The 17,976-nt window shown below is 44.4% G+C and overlaps 6 protein-coding genes across 6 annotated transcripts; 4 read left to right on the plus strand and 2 right to left on the minus strand.

Moving 5' to 3' along the window:
* Positions 1-1,234: 1,234 nt before the first annotated feature.
* On the plus strand, positions 1,235-2,781 carry GL218_09594 (uncharacterized protein; the record flags this gene model as incomplete). Its single annotated transcript, XM_033586428.1, has 2 exons — positions 1,235-1,539; positions 1,602-2,781. 2 exons carry the CDS (start codon positions 1,235-1,237, stop codon positions 2,779-2,781), a joined length of 1,485 nt encoding a protein of 494 aa, XP_033435030.1.
* Positions 2,782-5,108: 2,327 nt separating this feature from the next.
* GL218_09595 (uncharacterized protein) lies at positions 5,109-5,938 on the plus strand (the record flags this gene model as incomplete). The annotated part of the gene is made up of 2 exons (XM_033586429.1): positions 5,109-5,721; positions 5,784-5,938. The coding sequence occupies 2 exons, from the start codon at positions 5,109-5,111 to the stop codon at positions 5,936-5,938; spliced, it is 768 nt and encodes a 255-aa protein (XP_033435029.1).
* Positions 5,939-6,677: 739 nt separating this feature from the next.
* GL218_09596 (Protein-lysine N-methyltransferase EFM2) lies at positions 6,678-7,871 on the plus strand (the record flags this gene model as incomplete). Its single annotated transcript, XM_033586430.1, has 1 exon — positions 6,678-7,871. One exon carries the CDS (start codon positions 6,678-6,680, stop codon positions 7,869-7,871), a length of 1,194 nt encoding a protein of 397 aa, XP_033435032.1.
* Positions 7,872-8,258: 387 nt separating this feature from the next.
* GL218_09597 (uncharacterized protein) lies at positions 8,259-9,888 on the minus strand (the record flags this gene model as incomplete). The annotated part of the gene is made up of 2 exons (XM_033586431.1): positions 8,259-9,367; positions 9,441-9,888. 2 exons carry the CDS (start codon positions 9,886-9,888, stop codon positions 8,259-8,261), a joined length of 1,557 nt encoding a protein of 518 aa, XP_033435031.1.
* Positions 9,889-12,747: 2,859 nt separating this feature from the next.
* GL218_09598 (4'-demethylrebeccamycin synthase) lies at positions 12,748-14,273 on the plus strand (the record flags this gene model as incomplete). Its single annotated transcript, XM_033586432.1, has 2 exons — positions 12,748-13,621; positions 13,699-14,273. 2 exons carry the CDS (start codon positions 12,748-12,750, stop codon positions 14,271-14,273), a joined length of 1,449 nt encoding a protein of 482 aa, XP_033435034.1.
* A 384-nt stretch (positions 14,274-14,657) lies between these two features.
* GL218_09599 (Transcription initiation factor TFIID subunit 5) lies at positions 14,658-17,115 on the minus strand (the record flags this gene model as incomplete). The annotated part of the gene is made up of 4 exons (XM_033586433.1): positions 14,658-15,762; positions 15,815-16,629; positions 16,684-16,884; positions 16,969-17,115. The coding sequence occupies 4 exons, from the start codon at positions 17,113-17,115 to the stop codon at positions 14,658-14,660; spliced, it is 2,268 nt and encodes a 755-aa protein (XP_033435033.1).
* Positions 17,116-17,976: the final 861 nt, after the last annotated feature.

Below are 17,976 nucleotides of genomic sequence, written 5' to 3' on the forward strand. Positions count from 1 at the left end.
TTACTAACTTGGCCTTCACCACTTTTGCACCATATCCACTTGACCACCGGCTAAAGTGAGATACGTGCGTTCGACAGGGATCTTGTCACCTTCGACGCGTTAAAATATATTTAATAGGCAAGCTTTTGGAAAAGAGTCTACTTCTAGAACGTTTCGAATAAGACCTGTACGGAGGTGCAGAGGGAACACATTAAAAAAACGCTAAAATTTTGGACTGACCCCAAGGGTAAAGGGGGGTAAATCAAAATAAAACCGAGAAAACTATATTGAGGACATAAACCGGGAAAGGAGAGGGGGAAGGGGAGAGCCAGGAGAGAGAGAGAAGAAAGAAGAAGGGGGGAAGGGCAGAAAAGGGAAGAAAAAAAACGGGGGGAAAACAGGAGGAGAAAGAAAGAGGGAAAGAACACGGGAGGAAAAGGACGGAAGAAAAGAAAGAAAAGAAAGAAAAGAAAGAAAAGAAAGAAAGAAAGAAAAGAAAGAAAAGAAAGAAAAGAAAGAAAAGAAAGAAAAAAAGAAAAAAAAGAAAAGAAAGAAAAGAAAGAAAAAGAAGAAAAAGAAGAAAAAGAAGAAAAAGAAGAAAAAGAAGAGAACGGGGGAAAAGGAGGAAGGGAGACGGAGGAAGGAGGGGAGGAAGGGGGGAGAAGAAGGGGGGAAGGGAAAAGAAAAGAACAAAAGGGGAGAGAGGAGAGAGGGGAAGGGAGGAAAAGAACGGAGGAAGGGGAAAGGGAAGGAAAAGTAAAGGAGGGAGATAAGAAAGAAAGAAAAAGAAGAAATAAAAGGAGAAAACAAGAAAAAAAAAAAAAAAAAAATAACGTAAAAATTAATAAACGCACAAATTAAAAAAGTTTATATTATCGTATATTTTAATTTATTAAAATGATTTATTAATTTTATAAATAATAAATTTTATTTTTAAAAATAAATAAAATAAATATAGATATATAAAAAAAAATTATATTTTTAAAAAAAAATTATATAAATAATTTAAAATTATATATAAATTTTACTATATCACGTTTATTTTTATCGATTTATTTCATTAAGTTATATCATATATTCGCTTATCGAATTTTAAAAAAAATATGGTTATACGTGGGGGTGGGTATAATGACAAATTTTGGGTTTTTTTAATGTGTTCCCTCTGCACCTCCGTAGACCTGCTAGGATCATCTCGAATCAACCGCAAGCCGTTGTGTTATATCCGGAAGAGAAGAGACTATAACCGAGTTAAAAGATGGCTACTGTAGAGAAACCGTTTCGTATCGTAATTGTCGGAGCCGGACTCGTGGGTCTTACTGCAGCACATATATTATCCAAAACGGATATCGACTTTGTTATACTTGAACGACATGAGAATTTAACACCCGAACTTGGCTCTCTCCTAAGCTTGTGGCCGCCGACATTTCGCATTTTTGACCAATTAGATCTACAAGATAAATTGGAGCCTGTTCTTAACCCTATCGACAATGGAGTCACCATGTCTGCCGACGACGGGTCCATATTCACATCGTGGAACCCCGGAGAGTTGATCAAAAAAAAGTACGTCAATCCAAAACCAAGGTAATGAGTATGGAACCAAGCTTATAGTTATCGTGATCTAGCCACGGGTACGGATTAAAGGTTACTCATCGCCCGCTCTTCATTGAAGCCTTATATCAAAGCCTGCCTGACAGTGCGAAAGCACGAATCAAGGTCAAGAAGCACGTCTTCAAAGTAAACGTGTCAGATGATGGAGTGGTCGTCGAGTGTACCGATGGTACCGTGGAAAGGGGCTCCATTGTGATAGGTTTAGACGGCGTTCACAGTAGAGTTCGCCAATGCATGCAGGCGATGGAGGAGGGTAGGGCAGCTCCGAGCATATCGGAAACCCCTAAGAGTCCCTACGTCACCACATACAGGATGGTCTTTGGAAGTATACCTATTCCTCCGACATTACCAAATAATGTCAATCACGAATGCGCGTCAGGACGTGTATCAACTCAGCTTCTCACTGGTAACTCTCTAGCATGGTTCGGCGTGTATGAAGCGCTTGATAAACCTACGTCAGAACGCATCAAATATACCGAAAAGGATAAGGAGGAGGCCATACAGAGATGGGGACATCTGTACACCGCTCCCGGCATGAGAGTGCGCGACGTTTTCGGCCTACAGGATGGAAACTTTGGTATGATCAACCTGGAGGAGGGTCGTGTAGACAAATGGTATTGGAATCGTATCGTCCTCGCAAGTGATGCTATTCGGAAACTAGAGCCTCACGCCGGATTAGGATATAATAGCGGTTTGGCCGATGTAGTTGTCCTCGTGAATAAGCTCCGACGCTTACTCGAGACTACTCGGTCACCGGATACGAAAGCCTTAGAAGCGGTATTCGCCGACTACCAGGAGGAGCGGAAAAAGGATGAGCCAATAGTTCATGACATGTCCATGCGTCGTGCTCGAGCTTACGCGTGGCTCAGCCCAATGGATAAGATCATGACTAAATACATCATCCCTTACACTAGCTTCGGAGTATACAGCACAAACCGCATATATGGGCCAGTCGTCTCCCGTGCCCCTGTCCTGGATTGGCTGGAAGAGAAGTCTGATACCAAAAACTTGAAAATACCTTACGCCCACCATCCTATTGTCAAGGGGAAGAAGTCAAAGAATGCGTTATCAAGGAACCATAGCTACTACAATCCATCAGCCTATATCGGAGTGGTCATTGCGGCTGCTCTTACTGGAGTGGGACTCCAGTATTACCATAGGATCTTGACAATGATAAGTCCCAAGGCGACCTAGAAATGAGAAGATATAGAGCCTTTTTCTTTCTTATTTCATACGTAATATATGGAAGAGGACGGGTGTAGTGACTGCAGACGGTTCTACTCCAAGATATGTCCTTAACATTAATGCATTAGTTATATTAGATATTAGAAAGGGTGGACTTAGAAGAATGAAAGATATGATCTTGCGATCGGGATTTTACCTGGCATGATTTAGGACTCCTTCTCAAGTCGCATTATAGGTACACGGGCGTCGAAATAATGCGCCCATAACGATCAGAGTAAACGTAGGGACTCGAGCTTGCTAATCCAACGAACCTAGAATCTAGTAAGTACCTCCTGTATAAATCTGCAAAGTCCTCTAGACGGACGACTCTTACACGGTCCTATTATCAGTCTCACGATCGAACCCTCCTCTCCATACCAAGATATCCTCCATATCCAGGCCCTGCTTCGTATTAGGCTTACCCTGTGCAAGACGTAGCTTTTCGAAATATACCTCATATGCGGTATAGAATACAGTGCTCTTAGTTCCTGTTTTAGCACCGTAGCCACGACGGAAGTCGTTAAGTTGTTTGGACTGGATGCACTTAACCGTGGGCGCATTGAGCTGTGCATACAGATCACGACATAATTATGACTGTGTTACTCTCGGGGTTTCCCAGATGCGCATTGATCTTCCGTCGAATCTCGTCGCATGAGTCTATCTCCTCATCGTCCAAGCAGATGTGCTTAATGTCCGAGAATAGAGCCGCCATTGATGACACCTTGGGACGCTACTTGCATATGCTTGAACTCGTAGAATTGGCCTTTTGCGTTTACTTCTTGTTCGTATTCGGCATCGCTGACTTCGCTGACTTCGCTGTTTGGCGTTGCTTTAGCCATGTCTAAGTGTTGTGATATGCGAAACTATTCTGGCCATTTTTTGGGCTCGGTTTATCTCAGAAAAGTACCTAATTCAGGGTATTTGTACTGCACTCAATAACTTGAGAAAATTCGATCTTGTTCATTATATTGACCTCGAGTAACTTTCCGATCCAATTACGCACAATGTCGTAACTAAGCATCATCTCGTCTTCGAAAATATCAGAACCAACGATGGCGTCTAGGTTACGATTGAGAGCTGCGAGTTCCTCTTCGAATGACATACCCGCCTTGCGCTTCTTACTCAATGATTCATTTCTTGTCATAATACCCTTCGTATTCGTAAGCTTAACTTTCTCTGATGCAGTCCTCGGTCGCACAGCTGCAGCCTGTACACTTCTGGCTTTTGGTTTTCCATTTCTTCGTGGTCTATATTGTAAAAAAAAAAAAAAAAAAAAAAATTCATTTGTTAGTAGTGGGACACGCGTTGTATTCTAGAAGAGGCGTTTGGACCAGCGTAGCGGGCATAGGGCCTATTTACGCCTGGAGTTCCGTGCGCTAATGACGATCAGCTTTCTAGATACTATACGGATGCAATTTGAATAGCATCACTTAAAATCTAGCAAATGTGAAATATATTCAAATATAGGTAATTATAAAATAGAATTGTAGCCTTTTTTTAGCCATCGAAATAGAAACCAATTCGTTTTCTCCCCCGGGTACCTTTACCACTCCCTTTTCATTGTCCTTTCAAGCACAACACTTGAATTTTCAAATAAATAAATTTCACAAATTTAACCCAGAAGGAATCTCTAACAATCTTTAACCAAAGACATTTCAAGGAGTTAAGGGAAGGGAAGAAGATAACGACATACTCTTGTGACGAATATCTAGAAAACAGTCTAAGAAACCTAAGTTGCCCTAATCTTCATTTACGGATATGAAGTACAAAAGGATATGAGCTTTCTTTATAATACTATTTAAGAATAGATTAATCGCCTCAAGTCATTTGAGGTAAAGATAGAATAATTATGAAGATGGATCTTTCCCGGCTCTCGGGTATATCGTTTACCATTGCCTATCTCCATACATCCTTTCCCCATAGTTAGAAGAACATAAAACTACAGGCACTTCTTGGAACATATTAAGTAATAGGGTTCGTTAAATTTAAGTTGAGTCTTAATCGAGGTGACGAAAGTGGCAACGACTTCTACTAGGTGCTAATCGTCTGGTTTCTAGACTTGATGGGCGGATGATGATCTTCCAGCTCTGTGGAATTGCCGAAACAACCCCACACAAAATTCATATGGCTATTCTCTTCGAGTACGACAGTATCATCTTCTTTGCCGGTTTTGACATCATGTAATAATTCATATTTAGGAGGAGCTACCCCGACTCGCCCCAGATGTAAGAATGGCAGTTATCTCAAGTTTCCCTTCCTCTTCTACTTGGTACCAGTTCCCATAGGCAATATTGAAGATGTTGAGACTCACTCTCGTCGCTCTAGGGCTCCTTGCAGCTCAGGCCGTAGCACAATGCACCCGCGAAGACCTCATTGCTGCTACTGATAGTCTCCTTGCAGCACAGACTGCGGGAACTCCCGACACGGTAGCTCCTCTGGCCGACACAGTGGTCTACTTGGAAGCATTTAAGACGGCTGATATCAAGACTGGAATACTGTCTCACGCGCTCAATATTGACTTCAACCGTAGTCTCCACGACACCACCCAATGCGCAACTTACACCGAGATCGTTGTCACAGACAAGGCGCACCCGTACGTCATAGGCACGCAACTGCGCTTCGCCGACGGAAAGATCGCCAATATCAGCTCTCTCGTTACTGATCAGGGCGATTGGCTTTTCAACGCTACCGGTACCCTCTACTGGGCATCCCAGGAGAAGTGGGACCCAATCCCGGAGGACCAGCGCGACAGCCGCGAGGTGATCCAGGCCGCAGCCGATGCCTACGCCGACCTCTTCAACGACAAGTCCGTACAAGTCCCTTGGGGACACCCTTGCGCACGTCTTGAGGGTGGTGCTTACACTGGCTCTGGATCCGCCGACGATAGGTGTGATGTCGGTGTTCCCAATGGTAAGTCATATCTATTTAGAACAACGAGGGAATTTGATAGATCACTAACGCTTAATTTGCAGGAGTCAATCTGAGCAACCGTCGTTATGTCATTGACGAGACTCTTGGTGCTGTTGACATCTTCATCGACTTTGCGACTGTTCCAGACAGCCACGAGTTCCGAGTCGAGAAAGGCAAGCTTCGCTACGTCCATACCATAACTGTGATGGGTGGTTAAATAGTGTGAGAGAAAGGTTTCATTCCTGTAGAGAGCCCAGTATTGCAAGTTGATTGAAAAGGAAATGATCGGATACGGATAGCACATGGGAGTATAGGAAATAAAACACCTTTGAACAGTCTTACATGAAGAGATAGGGGTCAATAAGTATTCTACCATACTATGACAGATACCTAAGCAGTAATTCATTTTCTAAAATATGCGTCTTTACTCGACGTATCGAGCGATATAACTATGAATATGCTGGGATGCAGCCATCGTGAAGACCGGTAATACCTAGATTAAAGCATTTAGAAACGTATGGATTTGAATGTACCTTGTATACCTAATTTAATGAAGTTGTTAGTTAATCTATAAAAAGTATTGATAAAATATCAAATATATAAACCTACCTACCTGTTATAATATCTTGCTCTGTCTAAGTAAAGATAAGTAAAAACAATTGTAGCCAACGGAAGAAGCACATGGGAAATGGCGAGTCAGGGGATTCGTCGCATTCACCGCTATCGCCGAGACTTTTCACGATAGTAACAAAAGTTGTGTGGCAAGTGGGTCTTATTCAAGATCCACTCCGTTGGGCCCGTTCTAGGCCCCGACGTAATAATCCATCTCACTTTTTTTTTCCTAATTCATAAAACCCTCACCAGTCGCTCGTTATCTTATGTTCATGTTTTTCCCTTTTTTCATTCGTTAGGACATCCACCCCGGAGACGGACCGCGAGTCTGACCGAGGACTCCAATGAACCCAGCGGGTCATCTGCTGTCTCCTACGAGCAGCCTGCCACCTTTACGTTCGTTGACTGCACTCAATAGGGACCGAATATTCTCGGCTCTAGATAACCTTTATGAGTTGTACTGCCCCGTCTCGTTACCACGGGCAGTTAAGTCGCAGCTCGAACATGGGAAGGCTCATGATGATTTACTAGTCCAACCGATCGACTCCGGCTACGTCTCCGAGGATGATATAGATTCGGAATATGATCTTGACGAGTTACGTGCAGACACCTTCGAGCGTAACTTCGCTATTCGCTGGTTGACTACTTTAATCGCCAGCGCGGAAGAGCTACCCCTGAGTAATGAAGACGAGCGCGAGCAGGCGGTTGATAAAGCTTCCTTTATCCTTGCCTCGTTCACCAAACTCGCGGACGGAGATGACGAAGAGGATTCCGGAATTACACGAGAATTTTCTTTCGAACTATCGTTATTCTCCAATCAGGGTTCTCCTGGGTTGAAGGAGTCTGGTATCCGTGAAAAGGTCTCGATAGACGTGCAACTCAATGATGCACCACAAACCTCCACAGATCACACCGATGTTGGCCTACAGAGCTGGGGTGCATCCATTGTTTTCTCTGACCTGTTATGTTCGTCACCAGACCGGCTCGGACTTAATCAAGAAACCCTCGGCTCGTCTCCGCGTATCATCGAGCTTGGTGCCGGGACGGGACTAGTCAGTCTTGTTCTTGCTAAAGCGCTACCTCACTTCGGTGTATCTGATGCCACCTTGATAGCAACAGACTATCATCCGGCTGTTCTTGAGAATCTACAGTCTAATGTCAAGCTCAGCCGGGTAAGCGTAGAGACATGCTTCCTCAATTGGTCCGCCCCTATCTTGGAAGCACCGCTCGACTTATCAGCAGACGTGCTCGTAGCGACCGACGTGGTATACGCACCTGAGCACGCTGTGTGGCTTCGAGACTGTGCGACCCGTCTGCTCGCACCTAAGGGTGTGTTCTGGCTACTCATGACTATACGCCCGAATGGCCGCTTCGAAACTGTGGTTGACTCTGTCGAAGCCGCCTTCAATGGATCATACTCCCAAACCTCAGACAATCGACATCTCGCAATTCTGAACATGGAGGGTGTTGAAAAGCGCCGTGGCGTTGGACGTGGAGATGAGAGTGGATATAAACTATTTAGAATCGGGTGGGCTTAGACGAATAAACTAGAATTAGAAGGGTGTTAGACTTATATAGCTAGACGTATGGCAGAGTTACAGTATAGAGTATTTCAGGGCAGCATACAAAGGCGTACTAGATACCTGAAGTTGTTTTTAATTTAACTATTATATTAATGCTTTAACTATATGAAGTTAGTATATACATGAAATAAAAATGATACCAGCCCACCTCGGAGTTCGAAACTTATATAACTAAGAGTTGTCAAACATAGAGGTAGGTATGAATAGGGAGTGTGATAGTAGATCATGGTATCTACCTATGTAGTACGGAACGCGCCACAGCTATATTACCCACCATCCTTATAGACTTAGAAATCTCGTTACCTCCAATCAGCTGCTCAATCCTAAGACTAAAGAAAGAAATTATTCTGCTCGCTTGACGGAAAAGGGATTTGGCGTGAAGATCCCATAAGGATCAACTCTCTTTCTAATCTCACGAAGTTTGTCATACTTTACCCTATCTTCATAGTAACAGTTCCACACAGCATCCAAATCCCATTCTCCGTACGAGCCCCAGAGCACACGGCGGTCCTCTTTTGAAAAGATACCGTTGGGGCCGATGGCCTCCTCATCGTTCACCTTTTGCCAGTCTTCAGCTCGCGTTTTAGTTTCATCGCTGTGGAAGCAGTCCATTGTGCACAAGATACTCGTGTCTCGCCAGCTGTACGCCGTACCGTTTCCTGCATTCCGCGTGAACATGGAGTTCTTCCCACCGAAACACTGTAGCTGTGCCGACAACCAGCACCGGTTGTGTTCGGGTCGAATGATAGAATCGATACGGTTGACAACCCAGTCGGCCCAACCGTCTTTAGCAAGCGTGTGCGAACGAGTACTGTAAGTACGCTTGACGTATGGGTGTTCAAACTCGCGCACGTTACGGAAAATCCAGTCACCAGTGAGCTGCGACATGGGCTTCTCCTGAACATTGCTGTTACCAAGAATCCAGTCGGAGCCCTCCTTAATACGATCAAACCATGAATTATCGCACACGTCACCACTCTCGAACGGCACCCACTGCGCAAACACGACAATGGTACGCGGCCACGCAATCAGTCCATTTTTGCCGTAGTACTCTGGGTGCTTCCGTGCCATCCACTCGTCAATTCCTGGGCATAGATCGAGTAGAGGAAATGCCGAGCTAAGCACGCTGATACAAAAGTCGTAGTTGCGAGGAAAGTTTTCATTGTCAGACATCTCAACAAGGATGTCAACTAGACGCTTCAAGGTTTGGGTGTCGTAGAGGTACATTGCCTTCATACCCTTAGAGCCGTTATAGTCTTGGTCGCGGTGCATCTGGATAGTGAAATGAGTCAAGACTCCAAGGTTACCGGGACTGCCACCTAAGAAAGCCCAAAAGAGATCTGGGTCAGTAGATTTGGTGATTTCCTTGAAGTTTCCGTCAGTGTCTACGATCTCGAGAGATAGTATGTGGTCCCCGAATAACCCGAAACTACGTCCCAGTTGACCGTAACCTATTTCCTATTAGTAACTGATGCTTTTAAAAACTGCAACTTCTATATGGACTTTCAACAAGGGGGATATTACCTCCAGTTTGTGCGTGTCCGCCGACATGAACCTCAGTGCATTGCCCATGAGGTACAAACAGCTTATGTTCCGTAACCCAAGCATTGAATTCCCCAAGGCTCCAGCTAACGCTGGTACGAGCATATGCCTTTCCATCTTTCTCGAAGATAGCTCGATCCTCTGGACCCCTAAATGAATGCTCTAGGTCCAGCTGAATATTTGGAGCGCTCGTAGACGAAGCTCCACTATATTGGTGGCCGCCTGTCTTGATGGCTACCGCGATTTTCTTCTCTTTAGCATACTTGAGGGTTAGTACAATATCCTCCTTCGTCTTAGGTTGGACAATTAATCCTGGGTTGAGGTCGCGTTCCTTGCCATAAGTTGATGTCGCGTACTGATACTTTACTTCATCGTATTCCTTTGCTCCTGGTATATATTGGTTACCACTGATACCTGTGATGGTTGCCATTGTTCTTGGGATGAATTTATGGATATTGATTTTGCACTTCATACGATGCTGACTATCTGAGGGATATATGCCTCAGTACTTATAGCCTTACACGTCTCTATGATACTCCGATTGTCACGAGGTGGAACTAAACAGCATGGAAACAAATTCGTTGTTCCGCAAGGAACTCTAACAACCTACCGATGGGGTTCACCCGGTGTGCTCAAGAGCTTATCATGTGCCTGACTCAGCTGTCAGCTCACGTCGTACGCATTCGACAATTCTTCACACCTTTAGCACGAGATGTATGATGCGGATATATCTTATTTGGTGGTATGCGAAGTCTTACGTTAGCACAACAAAGGACGCCAGTTACGGGAAGAAACCAGCCTACCACGTATTGTAAGACACTCTTAAAATACTAACCTAATGTATTATCTAGCAGTATTTATTAGTAATTGTAATAGGCAATCATTATTACCTTGTAGCCCAGCCTCACATTACGGTAGGTATTTTACGTAAGAATGACAATGCAGCAACTATTATAATACCTTTAGTTTTTTCGAGCTGAAAGCTAAGGTAGTTCTCTACTTTGAACTGGCGGAAATGAACGAAGAAAATCAATCAATCGATGAGTACCTATTATATATTGTCACATGAACCTTAGGTAGGTGGTTATCATTGCTTTTGCTGATTCAGTGGCGCCGGGGCGAAGACATGTTTTAGATAATAGATAGTCGACCATGTTTCACTTGGTTCGAGTTGGGGGTGAAAGTGGTAGAGTGGATGCAAAGCTGCAAGCCAAAGACCTGCAGATGGAGTGAGATATTTCGGTGTTTTGTTGCCAAGGTCGGTGACCATTACCCTCACCCGGACTGTCAGAAAGCAAACTCTCAGGGTAATCTGTCAGCAAACATGTCGCTATTACCCCGAGATTTGATGATACCACGACCATCTAGAAGTGTGGCTTAATCTAAATTTTTAGCCCCCTACCTAGGTAGCTATTCGTCGTGACTGCTTCTCGTTAGTTTATACATGACTTTATTATGACAGATGGTCTTTAGAATTAGGGGTAATGTGACATTATCAGATTCTGAGAACAGGTAACTTTCATCCTGCTGAAAGACAATTATATTGCCACCAAGATATTTAATTACATCACATGTACCTATTATGATGTAGAGGCGTCCCGCTTGTAAAGCTCACTTCTATTTTATATCTACTGATTACCTAAGACATAGTGCTTATAGATATCTATTAGATAGTAGAGTAAGATCAGTAAACCACTACACAATTACCAATATACGATGGAACACATCACTATTCTAATATGATACCTGGTAAGCTTCTCGAATCAGTTGTGGCCAGTCAATCCCAGCATATTCGCTAGGAAAGCGGTATTCCTTCTCAACAGACCTAGTATTCCCCTGAAAATTGAACCAACTATCCCATCTGATTCCAAGAGTCCCATAAACCTCCCAAACCGATGGCCCTCCTGAGCCCATCATCACGTACGAACTTTCAGGCCACACATAGCAACCACTGCCGCCGGAAAAGTTTATACGTTCCATATTTTGCCATGATTCTGATATATACCCACTATCTCCATTATCATCGGTAGTCGTAGAGCCTGCTACGTCTGTATCAAACTTACTAGAATCTTGAGATGAATCATGACTGAAATCTAAGTCCGACGGGCAGGAAGCTCCGTCCAGATCGAAATATAGTGCAATGATTTCGTCGACTTCGAGCTCAGCTCCTTCATATTGCGCCATGCTCTATAGTTTCTTAAATTTCAGTCTTCAACCGGAGACCTAAGTTTGACAATAGAAATAGAAATTGCTGCTGAGGGGGTTGTCAAGAACAAGAAACTATTTTTAATTCCTGCCCTCTCTGGTCATATTCCCAAGTGTCGGAGAACATGAAGCTATAAACGGATACCGTGACTATTTTGTATCATATAAGTATATCTTGTTAGTATATACGGGCGTATGTTTGACTCGAGTTCATTGTAAAATTTACTGAAAGAGAGAAAGGTATTATAGCATACAAAGATAGCTATAAGGAAGACTACGTTTTAAATATGAACAATAGTTAATTGTTAAGGACAATGCATTTAATGTAAAGAGACCTATAAAAAGCACATTGTTATTTTAGGTACGTAAACACTTAGATACTTTCGTGAATTTTGATCCTCGGGTAGAATTTATCGAGTGTATACGACTATTATGAATAAGATGATCACCACAGACCATGAGTAGTTCACGCAAGTTTGTTGATCGCCTCCCCGGGTCTACTTTTAGAAAGAAATCGTAGCAACGTTATTAAAAGTTTGAAATACCAAGTTAGCAAAAACATTTCTGGCGCTTCTAATAGATTTTAAAATTAAGACAGCCTCTAAGTGCCTCTAAAACAATGCATTATATACAGGTATACTACTTCTTTAATAGGTTCTTTATTGGATAGTTCCAATCCATTAAAAAGATACTAAGAAAATACCTACCTAGGTAATGCCTTTATATAGGTAACTTAGGTACCTAAGGTATAGCAACCTCTTATCCACCGTGTTCAAGTAAAAGGGGGAAAGGGGGCTTAGTCAGCTCCCTAGTCACATGTAATGGAATTCATCCGGGCACTTATGTACCTAGGTCCTAGGTAAAGTTCTAGGCAGCACAATAAGGTACCCAAGGTTAAGGCACAGCAACACACCCTAAAGAAAGTACTTTATGGGAAGGTGCTTGCCTAATAGTCTTACCTTAGGTATTAATCTTTAATATTTTAGCATCTGAGTTACTTGATTAGTGTAAAACTTAGGTCATATTAGTTCTAGTTATTTCGAAGCCGAACCCAAGCGAAAACACATAAACACATAAACTCGCAATGACCGACCTGAAGCCGATTCAAGCCGAAACACACCGCCCCTTTGTGCTAATCGTCTGTCACTCCTTAACGGGACACCTCTCTCCCCTAATCCGCATAGCTACAGCCCTTCATGCATTAGGCTGGGAGACCTTCTTCTTAGGACCGACCGCGCACCGTCGAGGTATAGAAGCGACCGGCGCCGTTTTTTTGCCTTTACGAGAAGATGCCGACCTCGACGATAAGGCGTATTATGAAAACCCACCTTTTCCTGAATACGCAGCACTGCACTGGGCTGACCGCGTGCTGGTTGATCTGCGCAAGCAGTGTCTTGACCCTCTTCCTACGCAATGGTCCTGCTTCGTAGACGCCTTGAGAGTATTGCAGACTCGTGATCCGGAGCGCAAGATTATCTTATTAGCCGAGGCGTTCTTCTATGGTACTTTACCGCTGTTCTATGGCGCATCACTTCCCCATGATTTGAAATTGGAAGAAATTCTGTTGGGATCATTGTGCGTATCGGTGACTATACCTGCGATCCGTAGTGTCGACTTACCGCCTGCTGGGTATCCCTTCCCCTTTGACTCGTCACCAGACGGCCGCGTGCGTAACGCAAATCTTTGGGAAAGAAGTTGGGAGCGCAAAACCAGCTACCTAGCCGCACTCTTAGTCACTAAGATGCGCGAGGCGGGTGCTGATCGCTGCGTCGATGAAATATTCCTCTCAGGCGCAAATTATCTGTGCCATGATACTATCCTACAGCTTGGCGTTCCTGGGTTTGAATATCCACGCAGCGATTGGCCTCCTGGCTTCAAGTTTGCAGGGCTAGTACAAGGCCCGCCACCGAGTTGCAAATCCGGAGAACAGCCATCCTCTCCTTCTCCTGCTCCTGCTCGTAATATAAAACCCCTAACTTCCCTTGGTGGTCTGAACTCACATTTAATACCGCCCTTTCTACCCTTCTACCCTCAGATCCGCGTCGCGCCGCAAAAAAGAAGGTTATCGTCGTCGCGCAAGGTACCGTAGAGATAAACCCCTACGATTTGATCGTACCTACACTGCGTGCCTTCGCTAACCGGTCGGACGTGCTGGTTGTTGCCATTCTCGGGTGGAAGGATGCCAACCTATCTAGCTACGGTGTCGATATTGAGATTCCGGTTAACGCTCGTATTGCTAACTACCTTTCGTACGATGCGGCACTAGCCCACGCTAACGTATGGATACATAACGCGGGATTCGGCGCTGTGAACCATGGTATTGCGAACGGGGTCCCCATGGTAGTCGCGGGCGAAGGAATGGATAAAACGGAAAACTCGCGACGAGTAGCCTGGTCCGGGATCGGAATCGACCTTGGTTGCGCGAAACCATCAGTTGAGCAGGTTAGAGGGGGCGTTGAACGCGTGCTAGAAGATGAACGGTTTACAGAACGTGTGCGGGAGCTACGGAAACAAAGCCAGGAGATAAACTGCTTCGATATGGTTCACAGTGAACTAGTTAGGATAATGAAAACACGGCCTGGCATTAAGCAACGGGGTCTAGAATCTTAATGAAAAGGGTTCGCATTTACTACCTGCTGCCAAATTTTGGCCCGTATTCACACGCAGAATGGTATCAGATTAATCAAGTTGCTTCCTGTAACACTTCCATCGACGATTAACTTCCTAACATCCTCCTATTTAGAGAATGCAGTCCATGGAGAGCCATCTCAATCCCCCTTCCAGTGTTTCTACATATTCGTATAATCAGCTTTTTTTTTTTGTTTGCATTAAGTTATACTTAATAACGCCGTGCCGAAGGGACATGCTTCGTGCCAGTATATGGTTAACAAGATAACCAACTTATCAAAACGTGTGCTCCTAAATATAGGCAATAATCTATTGAGAAAGGGTTGATAATTCCGGGTCGATAAGGTAACAAACGAGGCGTAGAATTTATCGAGTCGTATCCTGAGTCTCGGGATAGTAACATCCGCCGGCTAGCACGAGGTTCATACGGGTGAACTGAACCTTCATGACAGGTGTTTTCTTCGTCGGAAACGCGCTAATCTGGTCTGGTGTTATCATGACGTCCTTGCCCTTCCTCTTACCCGTACCGCCAGCTGCACCGCTGGCAGGTTGCGTTGTCTGCCCGCTTTGTTTGTTATCGCCTTGTCCACCTACCGCAACAATTGTGCTATCCCCGTCCTGTTGGTTTGCGGGACGACTGCCTTCGGCCGGCATCTCAACATCCCAAACGCGCACCGTATTATCCTGTCCACCGGATATGAGCACGTTACTCTCAACACTAAAACTGAGTGACCAAATTCCACCACGTCCATGGCCACGGCAACGCTTAATACGGGTAGCCTTATCTATATCCCATAGAAAGATGTTACCACCGATATCAGCTGACGCGAGGATCTTGCCGTTAGGGGCACACTCCATTGCAGATATGTATTCAGTATGGCCAGTAAATATACGAACGCAGTTGCCACTGACCACAGACCACATGCGGATCGATTTGTCTGTCTCGTCAGAAGCTGAGAATACATACGTGCCATTAGGATGCCATGCCACGGCCGAAATGGCGGTGTCGTGGCCGACAAGGAGACGTTGTGCCGATGCGTGGTCTTGCGACCAAACTCTGACGGTTTTATCCCACCCGCCAGTCACGAAGTAGTGACCATGTGGACTCCACGAGAGAGAGAAGACCGGGCCATCATGACCCCTGTATATGCAAAGGCAGGTCCAAACCTCAAGAGACCACAATCGTACTTGGCCATCGGCCGAAGAGGAAAGAAGAAGCTTGGTATCTGTCTCCGGCTGAGGCGAGCCTTCGTAAATATTACGATCTAAGTTGGCTACAGCATCCGAAAAAGCCACGGAATAGACGGGAGCAGAATGGCCGATCAACTTGCGGTTGTTAACTTTCATGTCCTTCTCGGGCCCCAGACGAGACTTCAAAGCTTTGCCGTCAAGAGACCATACGCGAATGTATGATTCTGTAGTTCCTACCGCCACAAGTTCTTGGTCTTTCGAGAAGTCCATGCACGAGATGCTAGATGACGTTAACGCGGAATTCTAAGCTAGCAAGCTAAAGTAATTCTTACCTCCCGAGATGATTGTGGAATGTAAACATGCAAACTGAAACACCAGGGCCTACACCACCGGTACGACCTTCAATTCTGAACCGATCTCGATTTTCTCGAACTTTCTGCATTTCCATGACGACGTCTCTTGCTCTTGATGGAGGGTATGGAATATCTGTTCGCTGTGGAGAATCGCCTGATTCTCTCTTGATAGGATGCATGGCATTGAATTCTTCTACTAATGTAGGTAATCCTTCTCGAGGTGGACGAAGTCTATCCTCTTCTTCCAGCTCAGCAACAACATCGCCCCGAAGATCGGGATCTATCGGGAGTGGTCCAAGCTTCAGGGCGGCGGTATTATCGAGGATGTTGCGGTTGGAAAGGCCACTACGGCTGGAGACACCTGGGATACCCTCTTGGATGTCGACTTCATCAAGTTCTTGATGACGAGCACGGCGGTAAATAGCTTCGAAGCTAAACGGCTCGATAGGACCCCGATCCACAGAATCAACACGACAGTGTTGCTGTATAATATCAAGAACTATGGCTCCGCACTGTTCCAACTCTCGTTCTAAAAAGTGGAATAGATGTCCCGTTAGAGACTTGCTAATCGGAATGACGTACTGGTTCTCTAGATACGCCTTGGCGAACGCGTTCTCCCGGACGTGTACGGAGAGGGTTATGGTAGACAGACTCTTCAACTCGTCATGATGCGTTTTTTGAAACCGGCTCCGGATTTGTTCCATAAGTTCCTGTGCATGAGTATAGGAAGCCTGGCTAACCAAGCGGAGGTAGGAATAAATGAAGAGAGGCCAAAGAATCTTCCCCAGCTCAAACTATCCACGGGTAAGATGACCGTCATCTAGTATTTAGCTAGGAATAATACATACCTTGTAAAGATCGACTCCGTTATCAATCCATCGTGCAAAATGTTTGAACGCCCTCAGATACTTTCCTGCGGGGAGGAACTTGTTTGGGGCCACTGCATCATTATGATCTCGAGGTTTCCCGTTCTCGTTAATATCCTTCACCTCCTGGCGGAATATTTCTTCTGTACGGTTATACCCTTTCTTAATGAGGTAATCGGTAACCTAAACGACGTAATTAGCCTTGTTTAATACTAAATAAAGTACAAGTAAGGTGAAAGGGAAAAGGCAATGCAAAACCAAGCATACTAGTTCATGGAAGGGTCTTTGTGGAGGTTTTGGTGTATTAGAATTCTGGAAACTAGTTTGACTCATGGGGATATGCTCGCCGGAAGCTCTAGGCCTCTTTAGAACCTCATTCTGGAATGGAAGTTGAGGAGCAGGACGTTTAGACATGATGATGAGTTATGAATGTAGATAGAAAATGGTCTGAATGATGATACGGATTTAATAGACCGGTATGCTTGCGCGCGTGTTTTAATCTTAGGCTGGCACAAGATAAATAGATATCGAGTGTTAATTTGGTAATTACCGATTAATGAAGAATATAAGAGATTGGAAAATGGGTGTTTGTAGTGATGGAACAGCTTGCTTCCAGAAGATGGTGACGAAGATGGCGTACGAAATTTGAAGATGATGACATTCAGGAGTGAAAGTTTGTTGTAAGAATAAAAATAACTAGGAGGTAGGTACGTAATTAAAAAGATAAGTTACGGCTTACGATTTGGTTAAGATTCTGATTGCTACTCCCAGTTGCTGTGGAAGCTGAGGATGTGGTGGGGTTGCTAACAACACCTGGAGTTGTAGTTGACGGCTGCGGTTGGGGGGTGAAGTTATTGCTAGATGCACCTCCAGTTCCAGCACTTTGTGGTGCTGGATTAGACATGGCGAAAGTTATACAGGATTCGCGTATTTTAATCGACTATGGGAATATTGATTCCTAGCAACAATAAGCTTATCATCAATACTACATCAGCATTATAGTAATTCCTATAGAAGCTGAATGAGAACCTAAAGATAGCATAAGTAGCGTTAGCATATTTGATGAGACGCGATGGGAAGTTTAGAAGTTTAGAGTTGAGGCTCAAAACTGAAAAGGACAGGCTGATGCAGGTACGTACACAAAATAAGGTTGAAGGCCCCACTAAGGTACGAAGTATTCCCGTGATTTATGATGATGATGCACATGCCAAAAAGTGGTCTGTGAGTACATAAAGCTCAATTAATTGAAGCTTAGATATTTTCTATGTACATAGG

Source organism: Daldinia childiae, assembly GCF_008694065.1.
Source record: "Daldinia childiae strain JS-1345 chromosome Unknown Scaffold49, whole genome shotgun sequence".
NCBI lineage: Eukaryota > Fungi > Ascomycota > Sordariomycetes > Xylariales > Hypoxylaceae > Daldinia > Daldinia childiae.